Genomic DNA, 22,652 nt, shown 5'->3' on the forward strand with positions numbered 1-22,652 from the left:
CGCGCTCATTCCGACACATCGCGGCAGCGGCGGCGCGCGGGCGGGGACAGCTCCACCCGCAGCTCCACCCGCAGCTCCACCCGCAGCCCCGGGTCAGACCCCGCCTCCCCGCCCGCCCCTCAAAACCTCCGTCCGCCGCGGGTCACGGCTTCAAACGCCCCCGGCAGGTGGAGCGGCTCGAGCGCCACGTCGACTAACGAGTGAGAAGCAGCGGGCGCCATGCTGGACCCGTCCTCCAGCGAGGACTCCGGTCCGGACTCCGGGTCCGGGTCCGGGTCCGGGTCCGGCGGGGACTCGGACCCTGAAGTTGGGCGCGAGGCTCCGCGACTCCGAGGCTCCGCGGCGGGGAGGAGAGGCGCGAGACGGCCGCGGCACAGAGCCGCGGAGGAGCACCGGGAGGAGGTGCAGGAGGTGGAGGGAGAGGAGGAGGTGGAGGAGGAGGGAGAGGAGGTGAAGCAGGAGGAGGAGGAGAGGAAGGTGAAGCAGGAGGAGGAGGAGAGGAAGGTGAAGCAGGAGGAGGAGGAGAGGAAGGTGAAGCTGCAGATCTACGTGTTCGTGCTGCGCTGCATCTCCTTCCCGTTCAACGCCAAGCAGCCGACAGACATGACCCGCCGGCAGCACAAGGTCAGTGCCTCCTCCACCCTCACCTCCACCCTCACCTCACCCCCACCCTCACCTCCACCCTCACCTCACCCTCACCCGACCTCCACCCTCACCTCACCTCCACCCGACCTCCACCCTCACCTCACCTCACCCCCACCCGACCTCCACCCTCACCTCACCTCACCTCCACCCTCACCTCACCTCCACCCTCACCTCACCCCCACCCGACCTCCACCCTCAGCTCACCTCCACCCTCACCTCACCCCCACCCAACCTCCACCCTCACCTCACCTCACCTCCACCCTCACCCGACCTCCACCCTCACCTCACCTCCACCCTCACCTCACCTCACCCCCCACCCGACCTCCACCCTCACCTCCACCCTCACCTCACCCCCACCCGACCTCCACCCTCACCTCACCTCCACCCTCACCTCACCCCCACCCGACCTCCACCCTCACCTCCACCCTCACCTCACCCCCACCCGACCTCCACCCTCACCTCACCTCCACCCGACCTCCACCCTCACCTCACCTCCACCCGACCTCCACCCTCACCTCACCTCACCTCCACCCGACCTCCACCCTCACCTCACCCTCACCCCACCTTCACCTCACCTCCACCCGACCTCCACCCTCACCTCACCTCACCCCCACCCGACCTCCACCCTCACCTCACCTCACCTCCACCCTCACCTCACCTCCACCCTCACCTCACCCCCACCCGACCTCCACCCTCAGCTCACCTCCACCCTCACCTCACCTCACCTCCACCCTCACCTCACCTCACCCCCACCCGACCTCCACCCTCACCTCACCTCCACCCTCACCTCACCTCCACCCTCACCTCACCTCCACCCTCACCTCACCCCCACCCGACCTCCACCCTCACCTCACCTCACCTCCACCCTCACCTCACCCCCACCTCACCTCCACCCTCACCTCACCCCCACCCGACCTCCACCCTCACCTTACCTCACCTCCACCCTCACCTCCTCACCTCACCTCACCTCCACCCTCACCTCACCTCACCTCCACCCTCACCTCACCTCCACCCTCACCTCACCTCCACCCTCACCTCACCTCCACCCTCACCTCACCTCCACCCTCACCTCACCCCCACCCGACCTCCACCCTCACCTCACCTCCACCCTCACCTCACCTCCACCCTCACCTCACCCCCACCCGACCTCCACCCTCACCTCACCTCACCTCCACCCTCACCTCACCTCCACCCTCACCTCACCCCCACCTCACCTCCACCCTCACCTCACCCCCACCCGACCTCCACCCTCACCTCACCCCCACCCGACCTCCACCCTCACCTTACCTCACCTCCACCCTCACCTCCTCACCTCACCTCACCTCCACCCTCACCTCACCTCACCTCACCTCCACCCTCACCTCACCTCCACCCTCACCTCACCTCCACCCTCACCTCACCCCCACCCGACCTCCACCCTCACCTCACCTCACCTCCACCCTCATCTCACCTCCACCCTCACCTCACCCCCACCTCACCTCCACCCTCACCTCACCCCCACCCGACCTCCACCCTCACCTTACCTCACCTCCACCCTCACCTCCTCACCTCACCTCACCTCCACCCTCACCTCACCTCCACCCTCACCTCACCCCCACCCGACCTCCACCCTCACCTCACCTCCACCCTCACCTCACCCCCACCCGACCTCCACCCTCACCTCACCTCCACCCAACACTTGTTTCCTCCTGGTTTACCGCCTGTTTCCTCCTTGTTTCCTCCTGGTTTACCACCTGTTTCCTCCTGGTTTCCTCCTGGTTTACCACCTGTTTCCTCCTTGTTTCCTCCTGGTTTACTGCCTGTTTCCTACTTGTTTACTGCCTGTTTTCTCCTTGTTTCCTCCTGGTTTACTGCCTGTTTCCTACTTGTTTCCTCCTGGTTTACTGCCTGTTTCCTCCTTGTTTCCTCCTGGTTTACTGCCTGTTTCCTCCTGGTTTACTGCCTGTTTTCTCCTTGTTTCCTCCTGGTTTACTGCCTGTTTCCTCCTGGTTTACTGCCTGTTTTCTCCTTGTTTCCTCCTGGTTTACTGCCTGTTTCCTCCTTGTTTCCTCCTGGTTTACTGCCTGTTTCCTCCTTGTTTCCTCCTGGTTTACTGCCTGTTTCCTCCTGGTTTACTGCCTGTTTTCTCCTTGTTTCCTCCTGGTTTACTGCCTGTTTTCTCCTTGTTTCCTCCTGGTTTACTGCCTGTTTCCTCCTTATTTCCTCCTGGTTTACTGCCTGTTTCCTCCTTGTTTCCTCCTGGTTTACTGCCTGTTTCCTCCTGGTTTACTGCCTGTTTTCTCCTTGTTTCCTCCTGGTTTACTGCCTGTTTCCTCTTTATTTCCTCCTGGTTTACTGCCTGTTTTCTCCTTGTTTCCTCCTGGTTTACTGCCTGTTTCCTCCTTGTTTCCTCCTGGTTTACTGCCTGTTTCCTCCTTGTTTCCTCCTGGTTTACCACCTGTTTCCTCCTGGTTTACTGCCTGTTTTCTCCTTGTTTCCTCCTGGTTTACTGCCTGTTTCCTCCTGGTTTACTGCCTGTTTCCTCCTGGTTTACTGCCTGTTTTCTCCTTGTTTCCTCCTGGTTTACTGCCTGTTTCCTCCTTGTTTCCTCCTGGTTTACCACCTGTTTCCTCCTGGTTTACTGCCTGTTTCCTCCTTGTTTCCTCCTGGTTTACTGCCTGTTTCCTCCTTGTTTCCTCCTGGTTTACTGCCTGTTTCCTCCTTGTTTCCTCCTGGTTTACTGCCTGTTTCCTCCTGGTTTACTGCCTGTTTCCTCCTTGTTTCCTCCTGGTTTACCACCTGTTTCCTCCTGGTTTACTGCCTGTTTCCTACTTGTTTTCTCCTGGTTTACTGCCTGTTTCCTCCTGGCTTACCGCCTATTTTCTCCTTGTTTCCTCCTGGTTTACTGCTTGTTTCCTCCTGGTTTACCGCCTGTTTCCTCCTGGTTTACCGCCTGTTTCCTCCTGGCTTACTGCCTGTTTCCTCCTGGTTTACTGCCTGTTTCCTCCTGGTTTACTGCCTGTTTCCTCCTTGTTTCCTCCTGGTTTACCACCTGTTTCCTCCTGGTTTACTGCCTGTTTCCTACTTGTTTTCTCCTGGTTTACTGCCTGTTTCCTCCTTGTTTCCTCCTGGTTTACTGCCTGTTTCCTCCTGGTTTACTGCCTGTTTCCTCCTTGTTTCCTCCTGGTTTACCACCTGTTTCCTCTGGTTTACTGCCTGTTTCCTACTTGTTTTCTCCTGGTTTACTGCCTGTTTCCTCCTGGCTTACCGCCTATTTTCTCCTTGTTTCCTCCTGGTTTACTGCTTGTTTCCTCCTGGTTTACCGCCTGTTTCCTCCTGGTTTACCGCCTGTTTCCTCCTGGCTTACTGCCTGTTTCCTCCTGGTTTACTGCCTGTTTCCTCCTGGTTTACTGCCTGTTTCCTCCTTGTTTCCTCCTGGTTTACCACCTGTTTCCTCCTGGTTTACTGCCTGTTTCCTACTTGTTTTCTCCTGGTTTACTGCCTGTTTCCTCCTGGCTTACCGCCTATTTTCTCCTTGTTTCCTCCTGGTTTACCGCCTGTTTCCTCCTGGTTTACCGCCTGTTTCCTCCCACACTCACTTCAATGTTTCATTAGAATCGACTTCATGTTGAAACTGTAATAATTTTCAGTACAAACTGTTTGATGTAGTAAAATCTAAACCTTTCATGTGTAACAATGTGACACAACAAAGAAACACTTTGAAGTGTTTAAAGGCCTTTGTAACAATCTTCTACCAGCTGGTCACTCAGGATCAACCTGGACTGTTTATGGTCCTGAAGTACTTTAAACCTCATGTAATCTTTACCTGGTATACATCTTGTATATGTATTTATATTGTATACATCTAGTATACATGTGTATATATGTATTTATATTGTATACATCTTATATATGTATTTATATTGTATACATCTTATATATTGTATTTATCTTATATACATGTGTATATATGTATTTATCTTGTATACATGTGTATATATGTATTTATATTAAGTAAAGAAGTTACATATAAAGTAAATGCACTAGATATTAAAAGAGTAATAAAGTAAGTCGTTCTGAGGGCGACTGAGCATGTGCAGAACGACTCCTGAACTCTTATTGTGAAACTGCTCCTATAATGTATTTGGAAAAAATTCAGAAAGTCTGTACTTCAGAGTATGGACTTCAGAGTCTGTACTTCAGAGTGTGGACTTCAGAGTCTGTACTTCAGAGTCTGTACTTCAGAGTGTGGACTTCAGAGTATGGACTTCAGAGTCTGTACTTCAGAGTGTGGACTTCAGAGTCTGTACTTCAGAGTGTGGACTTCAGAGTATGGACTTCAGAGTCTGTACTTCAGAGTGTGGACTTCAGAGTCTGTACTTCAGAGTCTGGACTTCAGAGTCTGTACTTCAGAGTCTGTACTTCAGAGTATGGACTTCAGAGTCTGTACTTCAGAGTATGGACTTCAGAGTATGGACTTCAGAGTCTGTACTTCAGAGTATGGACTTCAGAGTATGGACTTCAGAGTATGGACTTCAGAGTGTGGACTTCAGAGTCTGTACTTCAGAGTCTGGACTTCAGAGTCTGTACTTCAGAGTCTGTACTTCAGAGTATGGACTTCAGAGTCTGTACTTCAGAGTATGGACTTCAGAGTATGGACTTCAGAGTCTGTACTTCAGAGTCTGTACTTCAGAGTATGGACTTCAGAGTATGGACTTCAGAGTATGGACTTGTGTACTACAGTGTGTATTTGTTCCTCACGGAGGTGCAGAGTGGAGCTTCATCACTGGATGGAGACGAAGAGTAGTGAAGAGAGGTGGAGCCTCACCTATTCACCTGCTCACTGGTTCACCGGTTCACCCGTTCACCCGTTCACCCGTTCACCCGTTCACCCGTTCACCTGCCTCCAGGTGTTACAGGAAATCTTCACGCTCTTATTTGCGTGGCTGACAAACCGGCACAACAGGAAGTCGTTATCAACCAGATCACGGAGGAGGAGGAGCCAGGGGTGTGTGCTGGGGAAGCCCCGCCCACCGCATCAAACCCCGCCCACCTCCCCTCAGACTCCATAGGAAAGCCCTCCGGGGGGCGGGGGGGGGGGGGGGGGCTCCCTTTTCTTGTTTCGTTTCACCTTGTTCTTTTATTGAAGGTCTATAGAACAGGAAATGTGCACCACCTGCTGGTACCACCTGGTACTGCACCACCTGCTGGTACCACCTGGTACTGCACCACCTGGTACTGCACCACCTGCTGGTACCACCTGGTACTGCACCACCTGCTGGTACCACCTGGTACTGCACCACCTGCTGGTACTGCACATGGTGGTTTCTGATGAGCTCATGCCTTGAGACCTGACGACTCCTCTGGAGGAGGAGGAGGAGAAGAGGAATAGAGGAGGAACAGAGGAGGAGGAGAAGAGGAACAGAGGAGGAGGAATGGAGGAGAAGAGGAGGAGGAGAAGAGGAACAGAGGAGGAGGAATGGAGGAGAAGAGGAGGAGGAGGAGGAATGGAGGAGAAGAGGGGGAGGAGAAGAGGAACAGAAGAGGAGGAATGGAGGAGAAGAGGAGGAGGAGAAGAGGAACAGAGGAGGAGGAATGGAGGAGAAGAGGGGGAGGAGAAGAGGAACAGAGGAGGAGGAATGGAGGAGAAGAGGGGGAGGAGAAGAGGAACAGAGGAGGAGGAATGGAGGAGAAGAAGAGGAGGAGGAACTCCATACCTGCTGCCCAGCCGGAGGTTCAGGTGTCAGGAGCAGGTTCCTCTCTGTGACCTTTGACCCCGATGTGATGCGACCCGGCAGGGTGTGGACATGTTTGTCCAGGGAGGGACGGACGTGTTTGTCTTCTGGGTGTGACCGTCTGTCCCTCGCCGTCCTGCAGCCACTGACGTCCAGTCGCTCTCATCCTGAACCAGGGACATCAGGGAGCGTTGTGACGCGTCCAAGTATCGGCCGCTGAGAAGCGTGTTAGCAGTGTTAGCGGTGTTAGCGGTGTTAGCATTGTTAGCTGTGTTAGAATTGTTAGCGGTGTTAGAATTGTTAGCGGTGTTAGCAGTAGGCCTGCTAGTCCTGGTCCAGGCCGCGGCTCTAAAGCAGGTTATTAATGAAAGTAAGGCTGCCGGCGGTCGTCAGGGAAACGGGTTCTGTCGCTCTCACTGCTGCTGACGGAGGAGAAGAGGAACCATAACAAGAACATCCTGCTCTCACGTCAGGATTTCCTCAGGAAAACAAACAAGTCTCGTCACTTCTGTCTGGATGAGAAACGACTTCTCAGCTCTGCTCCGGTCCTGAACCCCCCCCCCCCCCCAGGCTGGTGGAGGCTCAGGCCCCGGTTAGTCTGCTCCGGCAGTCCTCCAGCGGTTAGTCTGCTCCCACAGTCCTCCAGCGGTTAGTCTGCTCTGGCAGTCCCCCAGTGGTTAGTCGGGTCCCAGTCCTCCAGCGGTTAGTCTGCTCCCAGTCCCCCAGCGGTTAGTCTGCTCCCAGTCCCCCAGTGGTTAGTCTGCTCCCAGTCCCCCAGCGGTTAGTCTGCTCCCAGTCCACCAGCGGTTAGTCTGCTCCCAGTCCTCCAGCGGTTAGTCTGCTCCCACAGTCCCCCAGCGGTTAGTCTGCTCCCAGTCCACCAGCGGTTAGTCTGCTCCCAGTCCTCCAGCGGTTAGTCTGCTCCCACAGTCCTCCAGCGGTTAGTCTGCTCCCAGTCCTCCAGCGGTTAGTCTGCTCCCACAGTCCCCCAGCGGTTAGTCTGCTCCCACAGTCCTCCAGCGGTTAGTCTGCTCCCAGTCCCCCAGCGGTTAGTCTGCTCTCACCGGCTGCAGGAGGAGATAAGCCTTGGAAGCGAGTGTTTTGCCTCCGGAGTCTTGTTGCCCAGCAGCAGATCCCCGGTTTGATTCCCTCCTGGTCTGCAAACGTCTTGTTGGGTTTAGCAGGACGTCCATGAAGACACTTGGACACTTTGACACTGTGAGACATGGTTCCACTTCCTGTGTCATTCTGTGTTGCAGCCGTCGCGTTTCTCTTCATACTGGTCCTCTTCATAGTGTCCCCCCCAGGTCTATGGTGACGTCTTGTCCCCCCCAGGTCTATAGTGACGTCTTGTCCCCCCCAGGTTGTATAGTGGCATCTTGTCCCCCCCAGGTCTATAGTGACGTCTTGTCCCCCCCAGGTCTGTAGTGGCGTCTTGAACCCCCCCAGGTTGTATAGTGGCATCTTGTCCACCCCAGGTCTGTAGAGACGTCTTGTCCCCCCCAGGTCTATAGTGACGTCTGTCCCCCCCAGGTGAACAAGCAGCAGCTGCAGGCGGTGAAGGACCGCTTCCTGTCCTTCCTCAACGGAGACTCTCACATCGTGGCTGACGAGGCCTTCTGCAACGCCGTCCGGAGCTACTATGAGGTGAGGGGGGGGGGGGGGGGGGGGCAGTGTTGGACAGGGTGGGGGGGGCACTGGGAGTGTCTAGAAAACAAATGGTGAGCAGGAGCAGGCTGGGGGGTCCCAGAGGAACCTTTCTCTCTGAACTGCAGCAGGAGGAGTCTTCTCTCTGGTCTGTCCCCCCCCCCCCCCCCCAGGGCTTCCTCCGGAGCGACAGGGTGTCCCGGCTGGTCCAGAGCGGGGGCTGCTCGGACCAGGACTTCAGGGACGTGTTCAAGCAGAAGGTGGAGCGGCGGGTCCGCCTGCTGCCGGAGACGGGGGGTCTGAGCAAGGAGACGGTGCTGAGCTCCTGGATGTCCCAGTACGACGCCCTCTACAGGGGGGACGAGGACCTGCGGGGACAGACGCCCCGGGGACACCTGGGCTCCGGGGCGGAGCTCGTCCTCAGCAAAGAGCAGCTCTACCTCATGTTCCAGCAGGTCCTGGGGGTCCGCAAGCTGGACCACCAGCTGCTCTACAATGCCTGCCAGGTGAGGGGGGGGTCAGGAGGTCGGGGGAGGTCAGGAGGTCGGGAGGTCATGAGGTCAGGGGGGGGTCATGAGGTTGGGGGGGTTAGGAGGTCATGAGGTTGGGGGAATCAGGAGGTCATGAGGTTGAGGGCTCAGGAGGTCATGAGGTCGGGGGGGTCATGAGGTTGGGGGGTCAGGAGGTCATGAGGTTATGGGGGTCAGGAGGTCGGGGGGGTCAGGAGGTCATGAGGTTGGGGGGGTTAGGAGGTTGGGGGAGTCAGGAGGTCATGAGGTTGGGGGGGTCAGGAGGTCATGATGTTGGGGGGTCAGGAGGTCATGAGGTTGGGGGATCATGAGGTCGGGGGGGATCAGGAGGTCATGAGGTCGGGGGGGTCATGAGGTTGGGGGGTCAGGAGGGGTCATGAGGTTGGGGGGGTTAGGAGGTTTGGGGAGTCAGGAGGTCATGAGGTTGGGGGGTCATGAGGTTGGGGGATCAGGAGGTCATGATGTTGGGGGGTCAGGAGGTCATGAGGTTGGGGGGTCATGAGATCGGGGGGATCAGGAGGTCATGAGGTCGGGGGGGTCATGAGGTTGGGGGGTCAGGAGGTCATGAGGTTATGGAGGTCGGGGGGGTCAGGAGGTCATGAGGTGGGGGGGTCATGAGGTTGGGGAGGGTTAGGAGGTTTGGGGAGTCAGGAGGTCATGAGGTTGGGGGGGTCAGGAGGTCATGAGGTTGGGGGGCTCAGGAGGTCGGGGGGATCAGGAGCTCATGAGGTTGGGGGGGTCAGGAGGTCGGGGGGATCAGGAGCTCATGAGGTCGGGGGGGTCAGGAGCTCATGAGGTCAGGGGATCATGAGGTTGGGGGGGTCATGAGGTTGGGGGATCAGGAGGTCATGATGTTGGGGGGGGTCAGGAGGTCATGAGGTTGGGGGGTCATGAGATCGGGGGGATCAGGAGGTCATGAGGTTGGGGGGGTCATGAGATCAGGGGGGTCAGGAGGTCATGAGGTTGGGGGGTCATGAGGTTGGGGGAGTCGCACCTGAAGCCCCGCCCCTCCCTGAAGCCCCGCCCCTCCCCCCCAGGTCTCATCACTCATTGTTTGTCTTCCAGTTGGACAACGTGGACGAGCAGACGGCTCAGATCCGCCGGGAGCTGGAGGGACGTCTTCATCTGGCTGAGGACATCTCCAGGGTGAGGGTCTCTCTGGTCCTGGAGGAGAGGAGGGGGGGTGGGGGGGCAGAGCCTTGGTTCCACACTCACATCCAGGAGAGTTGAAGACCAAACAGCCTTGATGACTGGGGGTCTGGAGTCTGTCCACCTCGAGTGTCTCTGTCCACCTCGAGTGTCTCTGTCCACCTCGAGTGTCCCTGGTCTCTGTCCACCTCGAGTGTCTCTGGTGTCTGTCCCGTCCTGCAGGAGGGGACAGTCCCCCGGCTGGTGTCCCCCCACATGGAGTCTCTGTACGTGGAGGAGCTGCGTTCGGCCGTAGACCTGCTGGTCACCAACCTGCAGAGCCGGGCCAGGGGGGGCGCCAGGACCAGGACCAGGACCAGGACCAGGCTGCAGCGCTCCATCAACACCTCCTTCCTGGACCTGGACCAGGACCAGGACCAGGACCACATCCTGTCCAAGGAGGACGTGGTCCTGTCCTTCACCCTAGAGGTTCGTCACACATGGAACCAGAACCTGGTTCTGCTTCTGGTCCAGGAAGAACCGAGTTCTGGTTGATGGAGGAGTGAGGAGGAGGATGGAGGGATGAGACGGAGGAGGATGGAGGGATGAGATGGAGGAGGATGGAGGGATGAGATGGAGGAGTGAGGAGGATGGAGGGATGAGATGGAGGAGTGAGGAGGATGGAGGGATGAGATGGAGGAGTGAGGAGGATGGAGGGATGAGATGGAGGAGGATGGAGGGATGAGATGGAGGAGGATGGAGGGATGAGATGGAGGAGTGAGGAGGATGGAGGGATGAGATGGAGGAGGATGGAGGGATGAGATGGAGGAGTGAGGAGGAGGAGTGAGGGATGAGACGGAGGAGGATGGAGGGATGAGATGGAGGAGGATGGAGGGATGAGATGGAGGAGTGAGGAGGAGGAGTGAGGGATGAGACGGAGGAGGATGGAGGGATGAGATGGAGGAGGATGGAGGGATGAGATGGAGGAGGATGGAGGGATGAGATGGAGGAGTGAGGAGGAGGATGGAGGGATGAGATGGAGGAGTGAGGAGGAGGAGTGAGGGATGAGACGGAGGAGGATGGAGGGATGAGATGGAGGAGTGACCCTGTCCTCTGTCCCCAGGTCTTCGTCATGGAGGTGGAGGGTCTGAGGTCTGTGGCCCCCAGCAGGAGGATCTACTGCACCCTGGAGGAGGAGGGGGGGGGCGGGGGGGGCGGGGGGGGCAAGCTGCAGACCGGCCTGGTGGAGGCCTGCACGCCCCGGTGAGTACTGCCTACTCTCAGTACACTCTGAGTACACTGAGTACACGCTCTGAGTACACTGAGTACACACACCGAGCACTCTGATTTACACACTCTAAGTACACGGAATACACTGAGTACTCTGAGTACACACTCTGAGTACACGCTCTGAGTACACACACCGAGTACTCTGAGTACACATTCTAAGTACACAGAATACACTGAGTACTCTGAGTACACACTGAGTACACACACTCTAAGTACACACTGAGTACACTGAGTACACTCTGAGGGAGGGTGTAGGGCTGAGGCTCCGCCCCCAGGTGTGCCCCTGGTGTTCCAGGTGTGCACCAGGTGTTCCAGGTGTGCACCTGGTGTGACCAGGTGTGTTCCAGGTATGTGACCAGGTGTTCCAGGTGTTTCAGGTGTGCACCAGGTGTTCCAGGTGTGCACCAGGTGTGACCAGGTGTGTTCCAGGTGTGACAGGTGTGACCAGGTGTGACAGGTGTGACCAGGTGTTTCAGGTGTGCACCAGGTGTTCCAGGTGTGCACCAGGTGTGACCAGGTGTGACAGGTGTGCACCAGGTGTGACCAGGTGTGTTCCAGGTGGGGGACCCAGGCAGACTTCAGCACCTCCCATCCGCTGCCGTCAGTCAAGGTGAAGCTGTTCACTGAGACCACCGGGGTCCTGGTCCTGGAGGACAAGGAGCTGGGCCGGGTGAGACACTGCTACTGCTACTGCTACTGCTACTGCTACTGCTACCGCTACTGCTACTGGTACTGCTACTGCTACTGCTACTGCTACTGCCACTGGTACTGCTACCGCTACTGCTACTGGTACTGCTACTGCTACTGCTACTGCTACTGCTACTGCTACTGTTACCGCTACTACTGCTACTGGTACTGCTACTGTTACCGCTACTACTGGTACTGCTACTTGTACTGCTACCGCTACTGCTACCGCTACTACTGCTAGTGGTACTGCTACTGGTACTGCTACCGCTACTACTGCTACTGTTACCGCTACTACTGGTACTGCTACTGTTTCCGCTACTGGTACTGCTACCGCTACTACTGCTACTGGTACCGCTACTACTACTACTGCTGCTGTTACCGCTACTACTGCTACTGGTACTGTTACCGCTACTACTGGTACTGTTACCACTGGTACTGGTACTGTTATCACTACTACTTCTACTGCTACCTCCCTGTCCTCCCCTACGTCCCCTGTCCTCTCCTTCATCCCCCATCCTCCTTGTCCTCCCTGTCCTGCCTGTCCTCCCAGTCCTCCCCTTTGTCCCCTGTCCTCCCCGTCCTCCCTGTCCTCCCAGTCCCTCCCCTGTCCTCCCCTCTGTCCCCTGTCCTCCCCATCCTCCTTGTCCTCTTTGTCCTTTGTCCTCTTTGTCCTCCCTGTCTCCCAATTTGGTCAACAATGTCCCGGTGTCTTTGCTGCACAGGACGAGGGGGACGGACATGATGTGTCTCTGCTGCTCTCTCAATGTCGCTGGTATAAAATGTGAGGATGTAACTAGAGTAAAGTTACAGTAATCCCTGGTGGGTTCTTGCAGGTGGTTCTCCACCCGACAACCAACGGAACCAAGCAGGCGGAACTCCACCAGATGCTGGTTCCCAAGACCAGCCAGGACCAGGACCTGAGGATCAGACTGTCTGTCCGCATGGACAAACCCCCCAACATGAAGCACAGCGGGTGAGTCTGGGGAACCATGGTGGAACCAGGGAACCCTCCTCATGGTGGAACCAGGGTGGAACCATTGTGGAACCATTGTGGAACCAGGGAACCCTCCTCATGGTGGAACCATGATGGAACCATTGTGGAACCAGGGAACCCTCCTCATGGTGGAACCTTTGTGGAACCAGGGAATCCTCATGGTGGAACCAGGGTGGAACCATGGTGGAACCAGGGAACCCTCCTCATGGTGGAACCAGGGTGGAACCATTGTGGAACCAGGGACCCTCCTCATGGTGGAACCATGATGGAACCAGGGACCCTCCTCATGGTGGAACCAGGGTGGAACCATTGTGGAACCAGGGACCCTCCTCATGGTGGAACCAGGGAACCCTCCTCATGGTGGAACCAGGGTGGAACCATGGTGGAACCAGGGAACCCTCATGGTGGAACCATTGTGGAACCAGGGACCCTCCTCATGGTGGAACCATGATGGAACCAGGGAACCCTCCTCATGGTGGAACCAGGGTGGAACCATTGTGGAACCAGGTACACTCCTCATGGTGGAACCATGATGGAACCAGGGAACCCTCCTCATGGTGGAACCATGATGGAACCAGGGAACCCTCCTCATGGTGGAACCAGGGTGGAACCATTGTGGAACCAGGTACACTCCTCATGGTGGAACCATGATGGAACCAGGGAACCCTCCTCATGGTGGAACCATGATGGAACCAGGGAACCCTCCTCATGGTGGAACCAAGGTGGAACCATTGTGGAACCAGGGTGGATCTTTATTTCTTTTTTAATTTCTTTATTTGTCTTTTCTCTTTCCCTCCTTTCTTCCTTGTGTTTCAGTCGTTTGGTTTCTTTGTTTTCATCAAATCTTCTGGAGTTTCAGTCTGAAACTTTCAGTCTTTTATTTTTTTAAAGGAAACGCTGAGCAGTTGTAGTTCGTTTCCTCCAGCAGGTGGCAGCAGAGCCTCGTCGTCGCCGTTTGCCCTTTTCTCACTTTTCCTGGATTATTTACACTTTTCCTGGATTATTTACACTTTTCCTGGATTATTTACACTTTTCCTGGATTATTTACACTTTTCCTGGATTATTTACACTTTTCCTGGATGAGTCAGTTTTTCCTGGATGAGTCAGTTCGTCCTGGATGAGTCAGTTTGTCCTGGATGAGTCAGTTTTTCCTGGATGAGTCAGTTCGTCCTGGATGAGTCAGTTTGTCCTGGATGAGTCAGTTTGTCCTGGATGAGTCAGTTTTTCCTGGATGAGTCAGTTCGTCCTGGATGACTCAGTTTGTCCTGGATGAGTCAGTTTGTCCTGGATGAGTCAGTTTTGGATCTTTTCTACCAGGAGGGACAAAACTTAAACTTAAAACTTTGACAAAGTCCAACATTGATATTTATTTAAAAACTTCCCCCAGAAATCAAAGTTTTACAAGCAGAGCAGAATACTGAAGTATATATTACTTAATACTGCTCACATGCAAAACTGAATTTCAAATTAAAACAACACATCAAATATAAACGACATTGCTCTTTGTTTATTTGTCTATTTGTTTATGTAAATATCCACATTGACCTTTTCCCACCTGCTAACAATACATTTCAGAATAAAATAAACGAGACGGGAGGGACCGCTAGGAGACGGGGGGGACCGCTAGGAGACGGGGGGGGGGGGCGCTAGGAGACGGGGGGGGGGGGGGGGGGGGGCCGCTAGGAGACGGGAGGGACCGTTAGGATGCACCCTTTGTTCCTTACTTGATCATGGTGGAAGTTCTCTGTCTCTTCCTCCTCGTCCTCCTCTTCCTCCTCGTCCTCCTCTTCCTCCTCTTCCTCCTCTTCCTCCTCGTCCTCCTGAGCAGTAGTGTTTGGGCTGCAGTACCAGTGTTTGTCCTCTGGGGGTCAGTGTTCCACTGTGAGTGGAGCTGCTCTGCTCTTCCTCACGTGTTCACCTGAGTGTCACGTGTTCATGCCACCTGCACCACTTCATGACTTCAGTTGTATTAATAAGATGAACTTGTGAATAAATAGAAGATGTTTGATTGAAAATGTCAAACATAAATCATAAAAACTACAATTTTACCAATCATAAGAAATCGTCAATTCTAAGTATTGACAATAAGATTACTTTGTGAAAGAGTGTAAATGTACCATTTATATTAATATGAATATATCAATATCAACCCCCTAATATAATCCAATAAATAAATACAAATACTAAAATAAATACAATAAATAAATTGATGAGACAAAGCTGAAAACTGTCAAATGAAAAAGTTCTAAAGTTTTTAAAGAAACGGTTCAATTCCTCACGGAAGGAAAGTGAAACATGATTCAGTGGAGACGATTCAGTGGAGACGATTCAGTGGAGACGATTCAGTGGAGACGATTCAGAGGAGACGATTCAGAGGAGACGATTCAGTGGAGACGATTCAGTGGAGACGATTCAGTGGAGACGATTCAGTGGAGACGATTCAGTGGAGACGATTCAGAGGAGACGATTCAGTGGAGACGATTCAGAGGAGACGATTCAGTGGAGACGATTCAGAGGAGACGATTCAGTGGAGACGATTCAGAGGAGACGATTCAGTGGAGACGATTCAGAGGAGACGATTCAGTGGAGACGATTCAGTGGAGACGATTCAGAGGAGACGATTCAGAGGAGACGATTCAGTGGAGACGATTCAGTGGAGACGATTCAGAGGAGACGATTCAGTGGAGACGATTCAGTGGAGACGATTCAGAGGAGACGATTCAGTGGAGACGATTCAGTGGAGACGATTCAGAGGAGACGATTCAGAGGAGACGATTCAGAGGAGACGATTCAGAGGAGACGGTTCAGTGGAGACGATTCAGTGGAGACCATTCAGAGGAGACGATTCAGTGGAGACGATTCAGAGGAGACGGTTCAGAGGAGACGGTTCAGAGGAGACGGTTCAGAGGAGACGGTTCAGAGGAGACGAAAAAGTTTTTGTTAGGGTTAGAAAATGTGAGACGTTTTTAAAATAAAATGTTTTTTGTAGCTTCACAGTCAAAATGTTGAAAACGGATTAAATGTCTTGTTTTGATTATTGATTTATTCTTCGCTGTCGTTCGTCTGAGTCTAACCCCCCTGAGTCTAACCCCCCCTGAGTCTAACCCCCCCTGAGTCTAACCCCCCCTGAGTCTATCCCCTCCTGAGTCTATCCCCCCTGAGTCTTACCCCCCCCTGAGTCTTACCCCACCTGAGTCTATCCCCCCTGAGTCTAACTCCTCCAAGTCTACCCCCCTGAGTCTATCCCCCCTGAGTCTATCCCCTCCGAGTCTATCCCCCCTGAGTCTAACTCCTCCAAGTCTACCCCCCCGAGTTTATCCCCCCCGAAGTCTATCCCCCCCAAGTCTATCCCCCCCTGAGTCTAACTCCTCCAAGTCTACCCCCCCTGAGTCCACCCCCCCCCCCCCGAGTCTATCCCCCCCGAGTCTATCCCCCCCTGAGTCTATCCCCTCCGAGTCTATCCCCCCTGCATCTAACTCCTCCAAGTCTACCCCCCCCCCCCCGAGTTAACCCCCCCCCAAGTTTACCCCCCCTGAGTCTACCCCCCCTGAGTCTATCCCCCCCTGAGTCTAACTCCTCCAAGTCTACCCCCCCGAGTCCATCCCCCCCCGAGTCTATCCCCCCTGAGTCTAACTCCTCCAAGTCTACCCCCCCGAGTTTATCCCCCCTAAGTCTATCCCCCCCCCCGAGTCTACCCCCCCTGAGTCATCCCCCCCTGAGTCTAACTCCTCCAAGTCTACCCCCCGAGTTTATCCACCCCCAAGTCTATCCCCCCCTGAGTCTATCCCCCCCGAGTCTAACTCCTCCAAGTCTACCCCCCCGAGTTTATCCCCCCTAAGTCTATCCCCCCCCCCCGAGTCTACCCCCCCTGAGTCATCCCCCCCTGAGTCTAACTCCTCCAAGTCTACCCCCCGAGTTTATCCCCCCTAAGTCTATCCCCCCCCCCGAGTCTACCCCCCCTGAGTCATCCCCCCCTGAGTCTAACTCCTCCAAGTCTACCCCCCGAGTTTATCCACCCCCAAGTCTATCCCCCCCTGAGTCTATCCCCCCCGAGTCTAACTCCTCCAAGTCTACCCCCCTGAGTCCATCCCCCCCCCCCCCCCCCCCCGAGTCTATCCCCCCCGAGTCTATCCCCCCCTGAGTCTATCCCCCCCCGAGTCTATCCCCGGCGCCCCCTACTGGCTCCCTGAAGCTGCTTCACCTCAGCTGCGCTGGACGGAGGAGAGGAGGGAAGGTTGGGTGATGGAGGAGAGGAGGGAAGGTGGAGCAGCCAAACTGGATAAAATATCAACAACAGAATAAAAGCTAAAATGGCACCAAAGAGATGAATAAATAAAATCAACAAAAACGGGTAAAAAAATCCTCAATCAGGACGAAAACAGATCATCTTAGAATTTTTATTTCCTGGAGTCAAAGGAGCTAAAAACCAAAATGAAACGTGTGAAACAAGAAAGGAGTCACTGAAGGGTTGAAGCAATAAAAGCGTTAATTAAACTAAAAGCAGACAAAGTGAAGTTGAGCAGCGTCCTGAAGGGCGGAGTGAAGAAGTTCTGCTGCCGGAGCTTCGTCTCGTCAAAACCTCCTTTAAAACCTTTAAAACCTCCTTTGAAACCTTTAAAACCTCCTTTGAAACCTCCTTTGAAACCTTTAAAACCTCCTTTGAAACCTCCTTTGAAACCTTTAAAACCTCCTTTGAAACCTTTAAAACCTCCTTTGAAACCTTTAAAACCTCCTTTGAAACCTCCTTTGAAACCTTTAAAACCTCCTTTGAAACCTCCTTTGAAACCTTTAAAACCTCCTTTGAAACCTTTAAAACCTCCTTTAAAACCTCCTTTGAAACCTTTAAAACCTCCTTTAAAACCTCCTTTGAAACCTTTAAAACCTCCTTTGAAACCTTTAAAACCTCCTTTGAAACCTTTAAAACCTCCTTTGAAACCTTTAAAACCTCCTTTAAAACCTCCTTTGAAACCTTTGAAACCTCCTTTAAAACCTCCTTTGAAACCTTTAAAACCTCCTTTAAAACCTCCTTTGAAACCTTTAAAACCTCCTTTGAAACCTTTAAAACCTCCTTTAAAACCTCCTTTGAAACCTTTAAAACCTCCTTTAAAACCTCCTTTGAAACCTTTAAAACCTCCTTTAAAACCTCCTTTGAAACCTCCTTTGAAACCTTTAAAACCTCCTTTGAAACCTTTAAAACCTCCTTTGAAACCTCCTTTGAAACCTTTAAAACCTCCTTTGAAACCTTTGAAACCTCCTTTCAAACCTTTGAAACCTCCTTTCAAACCTTTCAAACCTCCTTTAAAACCTTTAAAACCTCGTCGTGGCAAGTTTATTTTTATATAAATAAAGTTACATGATACAAGAATGAAGCTATAGATGGTAACGACGCAGAGCCAAGGCTGAGGTGACCTTTAACCTGACCTTCACTCTCATTTACCCTGCAGAAATTATTACTACTCATCATCATCATCATTATCATCATCATCAGTCTGCCTTTGGCCGTTATGTGTGAAACATTCCCACTGAAACTCCGTCAATCGTTTTTAATGTTCTCGGAGCAAATTGCAAAAACAAAGTGGAACTGGAGTCAAACATGGCCGCCTCAGTCAAACATGGCCGCCTGAGTCAAACATGGCCGCCTCAGTCAAACATGGCCGCCTCAGTCAAACATGGCCGCCTCAGTCAAACATGGCCGCCTGAGTCAAACATGGCCGCCTCAGTCAAACATGGCCGACTGAGTCAAACATGGCCGCCTGAGCCAAACATGGCCGCCTGAGCCAAACATGTCCGCCTCAGTCAAACATGGCCACCTCAGTCAAACATGGCCGCCTGAGTCAAACATGGCCGCCTCAGTCAAACATGGCCGCCTGAGTCAAACATGGCCGCCTCAGTCAAACATGGCCGCCTCAGTCAAACATGGCCGCCTGAGTCAAACATGGCCGCCTCAGTCAAACATGGCCGCCTCAGCCAAACATGGCCGCCTGAGTCAACATGGCCGACTGAGTCAAACATGGCCGACTGAGCCAAACATGGCCGCCTGAGTCAAACATGGCCGCCTGAGTCAAACATGGCCGACTGAGCCAAACATGGCCGCCACTTGGCACCACAGGTTGCCTTCTGGACGTCAACGTTCTTTATTTCACCGCTTTCTCTCTTTAAACTGGACTTTATGTTGCTCAGAGTCGTTTTCACTTCCAGTTGTTTGATCTTCTGAGTTCGACAGTTTCTTCATCCTCATCATCCTCAACGTAACGACGTTCTGTGTTCCAGGTTCCTCTACGCCGTCGGACAACGAGTCTGGAAACGCTGGAAGAAGAGATACTTTGTACTCGTTCAGGTACGACAGGAAGTGGGAGACGCTGATCACCGATTGGTCGACGGGCCTTCGATTCAGGAAGTCAGTCAGTCAGAAGGAGTTCGAGTCGAAGTCTCAAAGCCTGTTAGCTTGTAGCTGTTTACAGCCTCTAGTTTAGCCTGTTAGCTTGTAGCTGTTTACAGCCTCTAGTTTAGCCTGCTAGCTTTTAGCTGGTTCCAGCCTCTAGTTTAGCCTGTTAGCTTCTAGCCATTTACAGCCTCTAGTTTAGCTTTAGTTAGCTTCTAGCTAGCTGAGGAGCCGCAGGTTGCCGACCTCCTCGCTGAGAGATTCGTCAGCGGTTTGGCGTTGAGAAGGTCTTTAAAGATGAATATAATGAAATGTGTGGCCGTCACACTGGAGCAGCTCTTTCATTTCCCCCCAAATGAAATCAGTGATTCATTAAAGATCTCATCCGTCTCATTAGCTTCAGCGAGTTTTAGCTGCTGACGCTCAGTCAATGACATTTTCAGTTTGGGAATCTTTGCCGCCTGCGCCGTCATTAACTTCCAGCCCTGCAGATCCTCGCAGGGCAAGGGCAAACATTTCATTTCACTTCTGGTCTTTTGTGAATTCCCGCTCTGTTTACTTCCTTTTGTGGGAGCCGGAGTCCTTAAACGCAGCGCGGAGCTCGCCGGGCGCCGTGTTTACGGCTCCTGACCAAGGTTTGAAAGCTGATTTCACTCTTCAGTGTTTTCTTTTTCTAATCGCTGCAGTTATTTAATTGAGGTGCAAAAATGGGAGAAATGAGCCGTAATGCAGGCTGATGGCTCATAAAGAACTGAAGTATTCCCCTGCAGTCCTTCACCCCACAAACATTGAACGTGACGGTTCCGCGTCAAACGGAACCCAAGGTGGTCACATATTAAACGAGCACTACGTACAGCAGCCATCTTGGATTGCTCCATTTTGAGCGGGAGCGTTTGATTTGCCAGCCTGGATCCATTACACGGTAAAACGTCCGGCTCTTTTCTACTAGCCTAGCTCTGGCCCGTCCACCCTCCGGCGCCGCCATCTTGGAGAGGTCACCTGCTCTGCTCAATGTAAAGATCCAGGCCAGAAGATCCACAAGAACATCGGCAGCTCGTTTGCTAGTCCACATAGCAACTCAGCTCATGTCCCGTGGAAGACCTTTCCCCTCCCGACCATGAGGGTTCCACGGGGTCGAGCTTTTCCTCAGTAAACTGTGTTGCTATGGGGACTAGCGAACGGGCTGCCAAGGTTTTTTAGCCTGGATCTTTATGTCTAGCAGAGCGGGAGACCTATCCAAGATGGCGGCGCCGTGGGCACGTCACAGGTGGCGCTCAATGTTCTCAGTGACACATTGACCAGGAAGAGCCCACTTCCTGTCCAGAACAGGAAGTGTTGCCAAACCCAACCTGACGTGTCTTAATGTGAAAGGATGAAGGAGAACTTGGACGTGATCAAACTACATTATTTTGTACTGAATGAGAAACAGAAGACGAGAAGAGTTGGGCGGCAGTAACCCTACATCACTGCCACACACTGTGTTCAGATAGACGTAATAAACAAACTCATACTTTCAGTGTTAAAGTTCAATCATCATTGATTAATCGCTATGAGAGGAAAGCGTCCTGCTGCCTTGCTCAGCGGCGTCACCAGTTACTACAATTACTTGAGAACGTTTCAGCTCGTCAAGAAGAAGTTTCGACGTCTTTGCGTCAGTCGTAGTTTCCCGTCAGTCAGAATGTGGTCAGTACTTCAGGACTACACCAAGCTAAATGCTATGTGCGGCTAAAGGCGTTCAGTCGTCCAGCAGCTGAGGCTGACGGTGTGTGGCTCCTCCCCTCCAGGTCAGCCAGTATACCTTCGCCATGTGCAGCTACCGGGAGAAGAAGGCGGAGCCTCAGGAGCTGATGCAGCTGGAAGGCTACACCGTGGATTACTGTGACCCTCAGCCAGGTACTACAACCGCCGGCCATTGTCTTCCTCCAGGGTCATTGTCTTTCTCCAGGGTCATTGTCTTTCTCCAGGGTCATTGTCTTTCTCCAGGGTCACCGTGTTCCTCCAGGGTCATTGTCTTTCTCCAGGGTCATTGTCTTTCTCCAGGGTCACCGTGTTCCTCCAGGGTCATTGTCTTTCTCCAGGGTCATTGTCTTTCTCCAGGGTTGGGGTGTTCCTCCAGGGTCATTGTCTTTCTCCAGGGTCACTGTGTTCCTCCAGGGTTGGGGTGTTCCTCCAGGGTTGGGGTGTTCCTCCAGGGTTGGGGTGTTCCTCCAGGGTCACTGTGTTCCTCCAGGGTCACTGTGTTCCTCCAGGGTCACCGTGTTCCTCCAGGGTCACCGTGTTCCTCCAGGGTCGGGGTGTTCCTCCAGGGTCACCGTGTCCCTCCAGGGTCACCGTGTTCCTCCAGGGTCACCGTGTCCCTCCAGGGTCACCGTGTTCCTCCAGGGTCACCGTGTTGCTCCAGGGTTGGGGTGTTCCTCCAGGGTTGGGGTGTTCCTCCAGGGTTGGGGTGTTCCTCCAGGGTTGGGGTGTTCCTCCAGGGTTGGGGTGTTCCTCCAGGGTCACGTGTCCCTCCAGGGTCACCGTGTCCCTCCAGGGTCACCGTGTCCCTCCAGGGTCACCGTGTTCCTCCAGGGTCACCGTGTTCCTCCAGGGTCACGGTGTTCCTCCAGGGTTGGGGTGTTCCTCCAGGGTTGGGGTGTTCCTCCAGGGTCACCGTGTTCCTCCAGGGTCACCGTGTCCCTCCAGGGTCACCGTGTCCCTCCAGGGTCACCGTGTTCCTCCAGGGTCACCGTGTTCCTCCAGGGTTGGGGTGTTCCTCCAGGGTCACCGTGTCCCTCCAGGGTCACGGTGTTCCTCCAGGGTTGGGGTGTTCCTCCAGGGTTGGGGTGTTCCTCCAGGGTTGGGGTGTTCCTCCAGGGTCACTGTGTTCCTCCAGGGTCACCGTGTTCCTCCAGGGTCACCGTGTTCCTCCAGGGTCACCGTGTCCCTCCAGGGTCACCGTGTCCCTCCAGGGTCACCGTGTTCCTCCAGGGTCACCGTGTTCCTCCAGGGTCACCGTGTTGCTCCAGGGTTGGGGTGTTCCTCCAGGGTTGGGGTGTTCCTCCAGGGTCACGTGTCCCTCCAGGGTCACCGTGTCCCTCCAGGGTCACCGTGTTCCTCCAGGGTCACCGTGTTCCTCCAGGGTCACTGTGTTCCTCCAGGGTTGGGGTGTTCCTCCAGGGTTGGGGTGTTCCTCCAGGGTTGGGGTGTTCCTCCAGGGTCACCGTGTTCCTCCAGGGTTGGGGTGTTCCTCCAGGGTCACCGTGTTCCTCCAGGGTCACTGTGTTCCTCCAGGGTTGGGGTGTTCCTCCAGGGTTGGGGTGTTCCTCCAGGGTTGGGGTGTTCCTCCAGGGTCACTGTGTTCCTCCAGGGTCACCGTGTTCCTCCAGGGTCGGGGTGTTCCTCCAGGGTCACCGTGTCCCTCCAGGGTCACCGTGTTCCTCCAGGGTCACCGTGTTGCTCCAGGGTTGGGGTGTTCCTCCAGGGTTGGGGTGTTCCTCCAGGGTCACGTGTCCCTCCAGGGTCACCGTGTCCCTCCAGGGTCACCGTGTCCCTCCAGGGTCACCGTGTCCCTCCAGGGTCACTGTGTTCCTCCAGGGTCACCGTGTTCCTCCAGGGTCACGGTGTTCCTCCAGGGTTGGGGTGTTCCTCCAGGG

General features: G+C 54.2%; 1 protein-coding gene across 1 annotated transcript; it reads left to right on the forward strand.

The window, feature by feature from the left end:
• Positions 1-219: 219 nt before the first annotated feature.
• Positions 220-20,910, forward strand: LOC308148333 (calcium-dependent secretion activator 2-like; the record flags this gene model as incomplete). Its single annotated transcript, XM_080521793.1, has 10 exons — positions 220-624; positions 7,893-8,006; positions 8,180-8,512; positions 9,602-9,682; positions 9,908-10,153; positions 10,788-10,927; positions 11,513-11,624; positions 12,475-12,614; positions 18,906-18,972; positions 20,802-20,910. Coding segments are annotated over 10 exons (1,747 nt in total), but the record flags the coding sequence as incomplete, so codon positions are not given.
• Between the last annotated feature and the right edge of the window lie 1,742 nt (positions 20,911-22,652).

The sequence above is a fragment of the Blennius ocellaris genome (assembly GCF_963422515.1).
Source record: "Blennius ocellaris genome assembly, contig: SCAFFOLD_156, whole genome shotgun sequence".
Classification (NCBI taxonomy): domain Eukaryota; kingdom Metazoa; phylum Chordata; class Actinopteri; order Blenniiformes; family Blenniidae; genus Blennius; species Blennius ocellaris.